Below are 14,123 nucleotides of genomic sequence, written 5' to 3'. Positions count from 1 at the left end.
TGTGTATCTGCATTTCAATTTGTTCTCTCAAATATCTAGAGGATTGGTTGTACATTAATGCTAGGTCTGGCTTTTAACATCTTTACTCTGTTGACATAAGTGTTTTAGTATGTTTATTAGACAGTTTTGAAGGACTTATTATATTATGTTCAATTTCATGTCAGGTTTGATTAAGTGAAATCCAATGTGACTCAGACTGAGAAACATATATAATGTCTCTAGTTCTAGCATTAGTAATAATTAGTCTACTAAGTATGGAACAAAAAACAACCTTAAAGTGCAATACAAAAAATGTGGTAAATAGTTTGAGTTCAATGTTATTATTTAATTATTGAATGTCTTTTGTAAATTTATTGGGGTGTAAAAGCTTTGACAAAGTACTTTCATATGAAGTGCTGAAGAGCCTCATACTAAAAATGTGCACATCTTCAACACTTTTATGGCCATGCATATAAAATTTCTGAAGGATGAACTTAGGTAAGGTTTTTGAATTTGTGTCAGATGTTCTGACTCCCTGTTTTTCCCCTACGATACAGGGTAAAATATTTTGCCCAATAACAAAATTTAAGACTTCTATAGCTCATTAAAGGTCATTTATCAAAATTTAAGGAGATTCTAAATTTATTCTCTTTTAATCTGAGATCCAAATAATATTAATGCAAATTTAAGGTAAAAGTCTGAGTCAGCCTTTCCCAACCATTTTTTAAAACTAAAATATCTCAAAGAGGAGCTCCATAACCTATCAATAATATTAAAATTGAGAATGGAAATGGGGAATGTGTCAAAGAGACAAAAACCCAACCATAGAGCAGATAATTAGCTTATTTTGTTCCTTGATTAAAGCTCTTTTGACTATTTGATATTTTCTTTTTTTACCTGTGCAATTTAATATGGAAGCTCCTGTCATCATTAATTTTACACTCCATTTTGAATTGATGGTTAATTTCAGAATGATGCAAGATTGCTATTAACCAATCAAAATAATGTAAAATAATGAAACATACATGTATGTAATAATAACAGTATAAATGCCATTTTTCTGAATATGAGTACGACTAATAAGTCCTAAAACCTTCTGCACACAGAGCATTTGAACGGTCCATATTGCTATGACAACATAGATATATATATAGTGGAAGTACACTTGGCAAACATTTGGCTGACCAATCAAACTCAAGGAATGTTAGAGTAACTTGTATCACCAAATAGAGTAACTTGTATCACCAAATCATTTTGTTTTTCCTCATGACTTTAGATCTTTTGTCATGATTTCTCTATATTGTCTTTTAGCATTCTTATTTGCTCTGAAATAAAAATGAAATTAAAATCAACACTGTACTGTAAATAGGATTCTATGACAGAAATCTAAAATTTATAAAATATAAAAGAATGTGTCAATGGGACACAGATGTCCTTGCTTGTAAATATAACAAAAAGGCATATGCAACAAATTTTTACGTAAATAAAGTGACATAACTTGAGAACAATCTAAGTTACGCCACCTTAACTGAACTTGATCTGTGAATGATGGTTATAAGCATTCTGTATAAGGCTCAAAGTATTTGGTTAAGACAAACTAAAGTTAGATTATAAAGGGACATAACTCAAGGAGGGTGAAAGGGATGCTATCCAAATTCGAAATTGATCAGTGTTTGGTGAGAATTAGCATTGTGTTTGTTTCAATTTAGGAACATATGGACAGAGGAAAAAAATGTCCTCTTTTTTTAGCAGCACAGGGCATGAAAAAAAGCACGTAACTAATATTGCTCCTGATTCTCCCCAATGACTGATACCACATAGGTATTGGATAGTTGATTTTAGGAAAAGTCAACAATTTCAAATGAATGTTCCTTTTATAAATGAGTTAATGCAATTCTTAATACTTCAATAGATTTAATGGACCAATTCAGAAATTCAACTCTTGTACTGGTATATTTCGAAGTGAGGGAGTCTCCTTGACACATTCTGTAATCCCACCTCTAAATTGATTCATGGGAGTAAATAGTGAACTTCAAAATATACAAATGTACTAAGTGCAATTTGTCAAAGTAGTGTTAGACTTGTCTGATCTATACAGTAGTTCAATTTAACTAAACAAAATTTAAAGATGGTTCTTGGTGCAAAAGAAAATCTTAAAAACAAAAAATAAGGTTTCGACTGCATGCCAAAATTATCTAAGATAGGAATTAAGTAAAAATATCATTCAATAACTCAATTTGTTCAGTAACACTGTGAACAAAGATATTTTGATTATGGCTAGATCAACACTCACATGCCTATTTCTGTGAAATTGTTTTAAGCTAACACATTTGATTTTCCCATATTAGCCTCTAGTGATACTAACCTGGTTTTAAATTTCCTATAGTAGACTGTTTTCTCAGGAATTCTAAACATAAATCTTTCCCTAGTCCAAATGATCGCATGTTGGATGAAAAGGTCCTGAAATAAAATTAATACTGTGCATTTTGTGCAATAAAGAAAATGCAGAAGCCTAGTGTGAACCTTCAAATCTATGTTTAAAAGGACTGGCTCATGTAGGTTAAGCAATATTTTTGAGATCTCAACCTTGTTGATCATGACTACTAAGAGAACCTGTTATATTTTTATTTTAAGTTGAAGAACTGCCTGATCATAAGACTTGCGTTCTCTTTGAACTGTATATATGTAATAACATACATATTCATCTTTAAATCAATTCCATTTCCAGCTGTGATCTCAGGAAATAATCAAGACTACCTTCTGGAGGCTATGTTGAACAAATTATTTCCAGTATCACAAATAACTGTTGATTTAACGAAGAGACAAAACCATTCTAATTAAATGTGTTTATCCACAGAAATACAATATTAAACACTGCTTTCTTTTAATAACAAATATCCTCTGTTTGACAGGTAGTAATATTCAGCCTTATTTTCACATTCAGTGATGACTTAAATCAATCTTCACATGCGATGGCTTTGTTTTTACATAAAATTGAGAATGGAAATGGGGAATGTGTCAAAAAGACAACAGTATGACCAAAGAGCAAAAAACAGCAGAAGGCCACAATGGGTCTTCAATACAGCGAGAAAATCCCACACCAGGATATGTGCTTCAACTGGCCCCTTAACAAAAATGTGTACTAGCTAGTTCAATGAAATGGACTTCATCCTAAACATGACTTATAATATAGTTTGAACTTTGATTGCAAAATATATATTTACAAGTTTGTAATTGCTCAGGGCTTTAAATATTTGAAAATCTTTGCCTCAGAAGTAATTTACATTACGTGGCAGAAACCGTTTATAGAATAATTTACAAACAATAACCAGACGGTATAAGAAAGTGTTCAAGTGCTGCAAACAATTGTCTTATGTTTGAGTCAGCATCATTTAATGGTTGTTGTTATATTGTCATCTTTTAAACAAAATCAGAGAACAAAATAAAAACAACTTTTATCCCATAATTTAATTCTCACCAGCAAAGTGTCATGAAAGCCAAATCATAAGTTGTTAATAAATAAAGATAATTAGCTACATAAATTGCCTAAGAATTCAAAAATTACATTTCAAGGGATGTCATGTGTGGAAAATAAACTGGTTGAACTCCATGAAGCTCTATAATGAAGTAAAACGATCACCTGAATTCAGCATTTCACGGAAGTAAACATTGATTTTAATACAAAAAAAATTAATAAAATTAACATTTGGATTGATTAGTTATAGGAAAATTATTCATCACATGGACTGTTTATGTTGTTAATATTTAGTACAAGTACAAATTATATTTTTCTCTTTATATATCATCCAAATAAAGATGAAAATACAACATTTGAGCATCTGACTTTGACATTGCACGCTTTAATTATCAATTCAGACAATAAATTGACTGTAAAAATAAGTATTTCCCCTGGTTCTGACAGATATGACTACACAGAAATAACGATTTCCTATAAAAATGATTAATTGCTGTATTCTATTCAAAATAATTTTCTCACTCACGTTCAAATCGTATTTTATTTTTTTCTCAAACTCATGTTTAATGGACTTTTCGTGATTGGTCTTTGTAAATAAATGATAAAATATCAAGTTTTTTTTTGGAAAATGCAGATTGCCACAAAAAAAAAACCCCATGCCTACATTAATTAAGTGTTGAGTAGGTGGTTTAATGGAGAATATCATAAAAACCCAAATTAAGCCACATCAGACAATGATGAAAGAGACTTAAAATATCAAACTGATTATAGAACCATGGAGTATTCTAATAACAGTGCTTTCTCACTCAAATGACACTTTTTGGACCTGGTATTGATGTGGTGGTAGGATGATAATGAGCAAGGACTGTGCATATTATAGCATGCTCACATGAAGCTCAATACCAAATTAAAAAAAATCTTATCCATGGTTTCTGAGAAAAATATGATGAAAATGTTTTTGGTTGTTATGTTTGATCAAACCAATACTAAGGAACTGCAAGGATACTATTTACACTTGCACTGCTGTATTTATAACTGCATAATTTTATTCAAACTACATTTTTTTTAAATAAAAACATTTAAAGAATGAATTAACAATTTACATAACATACCCTAACTGTCCAAATGTTATATTTTCTTGAAATAGTCTGTCATCCTTTTGGTCATCTCTTGCATCATTCCTATAATTAGAAACACAGTATTTAGGATGTAACTGTTTTGTATTTTCAGCTCCAATGACATCAATTGGTACTTTGATGGTTGCAAATTAAGTTTACTGGAGATGATGTCAGAGCTTAAAATACAATATTGTTATCTCCATTTTAGTGAAACTGACAGAAACCAACTTCAATTGCTGCATTTAAAATCTATCATAAGTCGTCTGTGCTTGCATGTACATTTTCATAGCATCAAACCCATTCAAAACAAGTTACCATATTTAACAATGTAAAGCGTACATCTGTGTGTATAATATGCTCCCCGTATCATCTTCCACAAGTTCTATATACAAATTTCACCATAATTGAAAAGTATAAACAATTTTGATTGAACTAGACCTTTTTGAAAGATACTGTTCATTTTAGATTATAAAGTGGTGAATTTTTAATCCAAAAAAATACTGGAGAATATACCATTTTTTCCACTTAAATATTCCGTTCATAATAAGAAGCATATTTGGCAGGTTTCACTTTACATATCATTGTACCTTGTTGTCATTGGTCGCCTTGCTCTCTCACACTGAACAGCATCAAAGTAGGCAGCATTCCAGAACCGTAAAGACTGCCAGATAGGCTGGTCACACAGGAAACTATACAAGAAATTCTTCTCAATAATCTTACCACAAGGTACTAATGGGAAAATATAAATGTATATTAATAGTATGTTTATAACTTTTTCAAATATATTTAAATAAAAAGTGAGAAAAAAAAAAAAAAAAGAAATAAACAGAGACATATGGGGTAATTGTCAGTGACAGTAATTCTAACCCAACAACACAAGAAATCCATTTATAAATTTTCATTAGATCAATTGTACTGTAACTGGAAATAATAAAATTAACAGGAAATGACCTTTGGTTACAATGTTACTGCATATATGATTCAAATCTTTCTTTTTTTCTTTTTATATATTTTTTTATTTTCCCAAAATAAGATAATTTGAAAGAATACATGTGTAGTGAGAATCCTTTAAAAATATTGAAATTTTACTAGACCAATTTAATATACAATGTATTATTTATAAACAGTAAAGATTGGTAAGTTACTCATTATTTTAACTATTTTGTGATACTTACTTTGACAATAAAATGTAAAACACATATTCATTAATGATTTAGCAGGAGAAAAGTCTTCAGCCTCGTTACATTCAAATAGCACCACTGCAAAATATTGCACAAGGCGGAAGAATATCTGTTCTGTGACCATCTTACTGTGTACTCTCTGAAACGAAATACATAATATTATAAAAATACAACTATGAAATACTTTATAAAATCATTATGGATGAATAGTTGGTCTGCAACCATCTTTGTGACTATTCTTCCTCGAAACCTCCCAAACTTGACACTAAATGCAATGTGAGATACTTTATAATATGAAAAATCTTTGTTTGTGCTACATGTACCACAATAATGATGACCATTATTACATGTACTACAATAATGATGACTATTATTACAATTTCTGAAAAGCTGCACACAAATAATCCTATATCTATCAAAATTTGAAATGTAATTTTTAATAACTTTTGATATTTTTTTTAAACCTATCCTGACCATTTAATAAAACATCAGCAAAAAAGTATCTGAATTTATGCTGTTTATTATCCTTCCCTCTAATGAAACATTCATTTTGTTTTTAAATGGTTAATCACTTTCATGTTTTATCAGTAAAATGCAGTCTAATTTCTTAATTTTTTTTTATTCAAAATGACTCAAAATTGATTTCTATTCTATTTATCTCCTGGAACAACCAAATGCATCCCTCCTTAAAGTAATGAAAAGCTGGCTTAATGAAAGAGCATGCTCATTTTGATCTGAGGTTGTTATAGAAATACTCCTATCTATCTTTTGATTGGTCTATAGTGTATGTTTACCTAGCTTAGTTACATGTCATATAATACAATTTATACCTAATTACCAAATTTTATAGCAATATTATCTCCATGCTGGTAAAAACGGCCATCAAGTCCAGTATAATTTAGCCATTTATGGTCATTTAGCATGGTTATACTTCAAACTTTATCTCAGATAAGCAATCAGGAGTTATGAATGCAGCACATAATGTAAAAGAGAAACCTATTAAAGCACAGCATAAAGTGTTCAGCCATGTCATAGGCTAATTCAATTGTTGCTTTCTCTAATTCTCCATGCATTTAAACTGATTCTGACCCAGGAATATATATTTGATGAAGCAAAAGTTGTTTAAATTATCACTTGTGATTTCCCATTAAAGACTAGTCACAATATATACCATGCATACAGAAGGGGTTTTCAATAATCATAAGAGGATCAGCAGATATTATCTCAATACTTTGATAATTTTAATTTTATCCATCCACTCTCAATAATCAAATTTTTAGATTTTATATCAATCACCACACCTATTATGTTAAATTTTAAAATTCATCTATCTAAAGCCCTGATGATGCATATAGTTTAGTGGTATATTCTATATTCAATAGTTTTCTCTCTTATACTTTTTAAACTACTACAATATTTTCATAATCCTGTCTCTTACATTTCTAAACATTTCACTCGCTGCAATTTTTAAATGGCAATTCATAAGAGTGCTCTCAAAACAACATTACTAAATTTCCTATGGGAATCAAATTTTCCTTTTACTTCATCTATCCCTTCTCTACATTCGTAGCTTAAATGAAGCCAGGTCATGAAAGACTAATAGATTTAAGACAATTTTGTTAAATGATTATCTGATTTCTTAAGTAATTGCATATAATGTCATATATCTGAAGCCATACAAGCTGACTGACAGTTATTGTGTAAAAGCTACTTTTGATGTAGCGAAACTTCTCAATTTTTCTAAATGTCCAAATACAGACTGTACCAACAGTTTTAAGAAAACAGACCTCTTTAACACTAGTACTGCCATAGGTATAGGAAGATGTGGTATGAGTGCCAATGAGACAACTCTCCATCCAAATAACAATTTATAAAAGTAAACCATTATAGTACAAGGTATGGCCTTCAGCCCAGAGCCTTGGCTCACACCGAACAACAAGCTATAAAGGGCCCCAAAATTACAAGTGTAAAACCATTCAAACGGGAAAACCATATTCATATGTATCTGTCACTTTGACATTTAATCCTGTCATTTTCATGTCTAACTCTGCCTCAATCTTTATATGAGGGGGGGGGGAGGGGTAGGAGGGGTCCTGATCCCGAAATCCCGGGCTTAAAAACATGAAATCCTGAGGTCCCAAATTTAAAAAAATTAAATCCTGACGTCCTGAAATATCATAAAAAGAATTCTTGGATCCCGGTAGGGTCAATCCTGAAATCCCAAGCTTAAAAACACCCGATCCCAGAGTCCCAATAAAGGTCCTATCCCCCCTCTTATATGGTTTTATTGATGGTTAGTTTTTTTTTAGCATAAATCAGGCCAGTGTGTTTTTTTTTCTTTTAAATTGTTTTATAATATGTCCTGTCAGGATCTTACTATACAGAATGAGTTTTGCTCATTGTTGAAGACCTAAAATGACATATTGTTTACATCCTCGTTCATTGGTTTTTGGTCTCTTCAGACCCATTCGCAATTGTACCACCTTGCCTTATTTCTATACTGGTTGGCTACAATAAATTACAATTTTTCCAAAATTGTGAATCTGGTGTCTTGTGTGACTGTCAAAACATTATGTCGTTTCAATAATATAGATCTCGGTCAACTAATGGATTTACTGGTATGTACTTCACACACTTCGGCAAATGTCAAACACTCAGTAATTTGAGAAATGAATCCTAAAATTCGAAATAATTTCTACTCCCTTGGCAATACAAGTTGTCTTTTGACAGAGTGAGAATTCTAAATGTTAATGATATCATTTCTCACAATACCATTTTTAAGCCCTGCAGCAAGCTATTTATAATTCAAGCTCCATTAGATTGGATCTACAAAAAATGTATTTGGTTTGTGCCGATGATGAACTAATGTTTCTGTAACATTGATCAAGTTCTTCCATCTATATATTTCTATATTATCTATATTTTCCATTATTTGTATCATCAATCAAATGCTGCTTATCTGCATGTAAAATATTGCTCCATCAAGCTTAATCCAAATTCTATGAAATAAATGGTATTCAGTAGGAGTGAAACTGATGAATAACTAGGCTTTTCCAGAAGACATATGACATATACAAAGCATGTGTGTTGATTGACTTTCAAATTGGAGGCTTATCAAACATGAACTATTCAATTTATATAGAAAAGTACAGTTTTATAAGTAATTGCCCTTAACAATGGAGTTGAAGTTTTTATGAGTCAAGTCCAAAAATTGTTTTAAAATACTGTAACAAAAGATATTACTACTAATGGAACATTTTTTCTCAGATTTTTACCTTTAACTATATTCCTTGAAAACTTAAAATTCCAATGATTTTAGTTGATCATATTGTTTTGTTTGCCTTTCTCCCTTATATTTCACATCTCACTTGTTCTTTGTATTTTTGTAATACCACATTTGGATTTTTTTTAATGGGAGATAACTCTTCTTGTATTGTGAGTTCAATTTCTGGCAACTCCAAAACTGTAATGAATGATATTCCAAAAATTCTGATATGTCTTAAAATTTTAAGTACAAAATAAGAAATTAAATAAATAGGTCTAATGTTTGCACTAATTGGAAAGACACATAAATTATTTGGGAAATATCAAGTTAAATTTTGTACCAAACTTCTTTAAATTAAAGTTCAAAATGCCATATTATGTAAATTACCTGTGAATTGACATATCTTGCAAACCACAATCTTCCTGGAGAATACTGAAATATATACATTTATACATTTAACACTATTATTTTGTTATAAATAAGAACATCCTTTTAAATAATAAATTTATTTTTGTATAAATCATAAAATTTATGGTAATAATTTTATTGTACCAGATGTGGATTTCAACAATAAATGCTTCTTCATACAGTGATGCTGGAGGCATAAACAGTAATTAAGTGTAAATTTGATGTAGGCTGATTATATTGATTTATTTCGTGTGGTGAAGCAATTGTACATTGACCAGAGTTGGAAATTAGAAATTTTTATGCCATGTATGGTGGATGTTTCGTCCCCAAGGGTATCACCATCTCAGTAGCTTTAGTCAGCACTTTGGTGTTGACATGAATATCAATTATGTGGTCATTTTTAAAAATTAACTGTTTGCAAAAGTATGAATTATTTCAAAATACTAAGGATTTTTTTTTATCCCAGACATAGATTACCTTAGCCCTATTCAATGGCACCGGGTCCTCATTCCTCAATGCTCTTTAACTTTATACTTGTTTGGCTTTCCAATTATTTTGATCTGAGCATCACTGATGACTGTCTTATGTAAACAAAAAGCGTGTCTGGTGTATCAAATTATAAGCCTGGTACCGATATTATTAACTATTATGCGATAGCCTAGTCTAGTACTTTCTATGTTTAACTGTTATATCATTGTGCAGATATTATACCCTAACATACTTAATTTCAGAGGCCGTAAATTAGGCTGTTAGTTTTCTCTGTGATTTTTTTTTCATTTGTCAATTCATGGTCTTTTAAAGCTGGTTACACTGTTTGACTTTTGCTTATTATCGAAGGCCATACAGTGACCTCTAGTTGTTAACTTCTATGTCATTTGGTCTCTGGATAAGAGTTGTCTGATTGGCAATAATACCATATCTTCTTATTTTCATATTGACATGGTTAGTATCATGGAGGAATGTGTACCTTTAACATGAATCCTGTATTTTCTATGATGACCAGTACATTTTATATCTTGACCATTCTAAACCATTGTAAACAAGATTTATATAAAATTAAGGTACAACTGCACTATCATACATAACTGCTATGATACATGATGTAAAGCAGGATCTACCTACCCTTCCGGAGCACCTGAGATCACCACCAGTTTTTGGTGTTGCTTATTCTTTAGTTTTCTATGATGTGTCTCATGTATTATTATAAGTCTGTTTGTCTTTTTCTTTTTTAGCCATAGCCTTTTTAGTTCATTTTCAATCTATGAATTTGAATCTTCCTCTTAGTATCCCCCCCTATTTAAATTTTCAATATTTTTTGTTTTACAATTTATCTGTTGTTACATGTTACAGGTATTATTATTAAATTGTTTAAATTATTTTAAAATACTGTTTTAATTCTTCTGTATTTTTCATAATGTTTTATGGGCTGCAAAACTATTGATGTACAGATATGTAATAAAACATAATTACCTGACATAATTCTCCAAACTTGGCCTTTTCTGTCTGTGTTATTTCTTTACTGTAAATAAAAATAACATAATGAATAAAAAGAAATACAGGGTATATATTAAATTAATACAGACAGCAATCAACCAATACAAATAAACAAAACCAATATGTGGTCTTCAAAAATGGACATAAGTATTTATTATTCAATATGGAAACTGATCAATCTTGGTCAACAAAAGTGACGAATTTAATCAAATACCTTAAAAATAAAATCTATACAATTAATTGTTATAGTAAAATATCTATGCAAAATATGAAAAGATTAAAACATATAAAGGATGCAATAACTGTATCTCTCCGGCTTCATTACTATACAGCATTATTCAAACCATTTCTTTGAATATATTATAGATCTTTGTAATCTTAGCTTAATACGTGATATCCTTCAACAATATGAAAGAACATATTTGCTAACAAAATCAATCCTTCTGAGATCTTTACATTTACGGAATAATGTATATAAGATGATTTAATGGTTCTATTTTACCTCATTATTCTCTAATATAGAGTTACAGACAAAGATTTAACAAGAAAACCTGTAGAAGTCTGACAGTGTCTTATCTGAGAGAAAACTATCTTTTAAGACAAGTTTTGAATCAAGTTGAGATGACACAAAATATTAATCCTACTTCCAGAATTTCATGAGTAAAAAACAGTGCACAAAGAAATGTTGCAATAAAGTGTAACCCTTAAAAATCTGGTAGCGCACTAAATCTCCCATGGAGATTTTCAAAGGTGGCAGGTCTGAATTTGGCGAAGTTCAAGATTTGTTATGGCATTTACAGCTTAATGAACCAATATGCATATCACTCCAACATGGTCAAATCAAACCTGTGACCTTGGGGCATGGGACAACATGTCACTCCAACAAGGTCAAATCAAACCTGTGACCTTGGGGCATGGGACAACATGTCACTCCAACAAGGTCAAATCAAACCTGTGACCTTGGGGCATGGGACAACATGTCACTCCAACATGGTCAAATCAAACCTGTGACCTTGGGGCATGGGACAACATGTCACTCCAACATGGTCAAATCAAACCTGTGACCTTGGGGCATGGGACAACATGTCACTCCAACATGGTCAAATCAAACCTGTGACCTTGGGGCATGGGACAACATGTCACTCCAACATGGTCAAATCAAACCTGTGACCTTGGGGCATGGGACAACATGTCACTCCAACATGGTCAAATCAAACCTGTGACCTTGGGGCATGGGACAACATGTCACTCCAACATGGTCAAATCAAACCTCTGACCTTGGGGCATGGGACAAAGGACTTTGAAACCAGAAATCTCATTTAAAAGGACCTGTAACCTTCAATGATGTTCAAAACCAGGATATTATCGGTAATAGAATTTGTGTGGTGTCTTGTTGCCACTTAAAACCATCATTGCTATATAAAATGGCAACTTAAATTTGTATTGATTGAGAAAGCCAGAATACACTGAGAAAACCACTGATCTTGGGCAGGTAAACTGTCAATTTGGATAGCAGTTGAACACACCTCTTTGTGAGCTGGATTCAAACTCACAATTTTAAAGTTGACAGGTTTTATTGTCACTGAAGTCAGTGAAGATGAACTTCTTAAACCACTCAGCAACCAAGGCGCCTTAAACATTCAAGTCGTGGTAATAATCATCACTTATATTCTTTTTATTCCCTCTAAACTATATATAGCTCTTAAAATCTTAGACTTAAATTATTGATTACCATAAAGAAGGATTATAAAATACTATACATTTTACAAGGAAGAAAGTAAGTGTTAAGATTCAGACTCTATCTCTCCAGGGAGTCACATGATAACAGACTGTAAACATTTATTTACTTTATTTTCTAGAGTAACTGACATTTCACTCCATCAATAACTCTAAAATATCTCCAATTATAAAGTTTGAGATTCCACACAAAATTTATCACCAATTATGGCGTCAAGATTTACCAGCAAGATACTTAATTCTAATCTTAAAGGGATAATTAAAATTAACAGGAAGTGGCAGGAGGCAATCAATTTCAGAAGTCGCAGAATTTTTGCCTTATTTTTTTCTATTTTTGTTTTTGTTGTAAAAATGTATGGAAAGATAAATGGAAAGAAATGCAAATTGATACAATGGCAGTAAAATTCTGAAATTTTGCAATTTTAGAGGCAAAAATTATCACATAATGAGAGATAATAGAGGCAGCAGTTGTGGCAATGTTAACCTTTCTGAGTATACAAATCAATGAAGTAAAAACAACTTGGGGTACCACATAAAATCAAAATGAGAGACTGTGTGATTAAATATAATACAAGGTAATTACAAAGATGGAAATTAAGGTCACCTGTATCATTATTATGACTTATACATAATTTCTCCAGTAAACATCTTATATAAATTATACTTCTTTTCCAAATATACAAAAATAATACCACTGTCAGATGATCAAAAAGTTACTAAGTATCAGATATAAAGTTTATATTTAGTCTGATTATCTATAACTTAATACTAAAATTACGAGGTCCAATTTGTCAGCCGTCATCACGTAAAAACGACGAATCACAGAATTCAACTTTATATATAACTAATATAGTACAAAGGTGTAGATTAAAAATTACACCACTCCAGGCCCTTTTGTTTTCCACGTAATTAATATTGCCAATAATTAAGAAGTTCCGGGTCGAGTCCGCTACCGATACCAATAGTATATTCACCTGTTACCTATTACCTTATCTGTACGTTCCGCATCTGACAGGCGCACCACCAAACGTTGTTTTCAGGATTAATATGCTATATACACGGGTCATAACCACAGGGTTGACACTACTAAATTGTCAAATTGTTACCTATTGTAGTATTTTAATTAGTAAGACTTTCTAAGATAACAATACAAATACTAAAAATCTGGACTAAAAATAAGGCGTATATAATAAGGTACAGTTTTCAATTTGTTAGTGGGCATGACGTAAAACAGCGAAGCAAAGAATTCAACTGTATTTATAACTTATATAGGACAATGCTGTTGATTAAAAAATACTCCATTCCAGGACCTTTTGTGTTCCAAATAATTTATATTATTGTTTCAGTTCGACGGGTTCAAACAGAAAGACTTGAAAGCAGAGAAAAACTGTGTATCTTATAATCGGCATGACTTTATCAGATGACAATACTAATACTAAAATAAGGCTTGTGCATAGTTATATACT

At 31.2% G+C, this 14,123-nt stretch overlaps 1 protein-coding gene across 2 annotated transcripts in view; it reads right to left on the bottom strand.

Annotated features, from left to right (window-relative positions):
• Positions 1-562: 562 nt before the first annotated feature.
• LOC139525492 (dentin sialophosphoprotein-like) overlaps positions 563-14,123 on the bottom strand; it is a 59,841-nt gene continuing 46,280 nt past the window's right edge. For both annotated transcript variants that reach the window (XM_071320870.1, XM_071320871.1), the window contains 7 exons: positions 10,897-10,945; positions 9,406-9,450; positions 5,748-5,892; positions 5,160-5,301; positions 4,567-4,635; positions 2,345-2,439; positions 563-1,304 (listed from right to left, as the gene is read on the bottom strand). In XM_071320870.1, coding sequence (XP_071176971.1) covers positions 1,264-1,304; positions 2,345-2,439; positions 4,567-4,635; positions 5,160-5,301; positions 5,748-5,892; positions 9,406-9,450; positions 10,897-10,945 — 586 coding nt within the window. In that variant the 3' untranslated portion in view covers positions 563-1,263. The remainder of the gene's footprint in view (positions 1,305-2,344; positions 2,440-4,566; positions 4,636-5,159; positions 5,302-5,747; positions 5,893-9,405; positions 9,451-10,896; positions 10,946-14,123) is intronic.

The sequence above is a fragment of the Mytilus edulis genome, chromosome 5, assembly GCF_963676685.1.
Source record: "Mytilus edulis chromosome 5, xbMytEdul2.2, whole genome shotgun sequence".
Taxonomy (NCBI): Eukaryota; Metazoa; Mollusca; class Bivalvia; order Mytilida; family Mytilidae; genus Mytilus; species Mytilus edulis.
The sequence above is the reverse complement of the archived record's forward strand: the minus strand, read 5'-3'. Positions and strand labels throughout refer to the sequence as shown.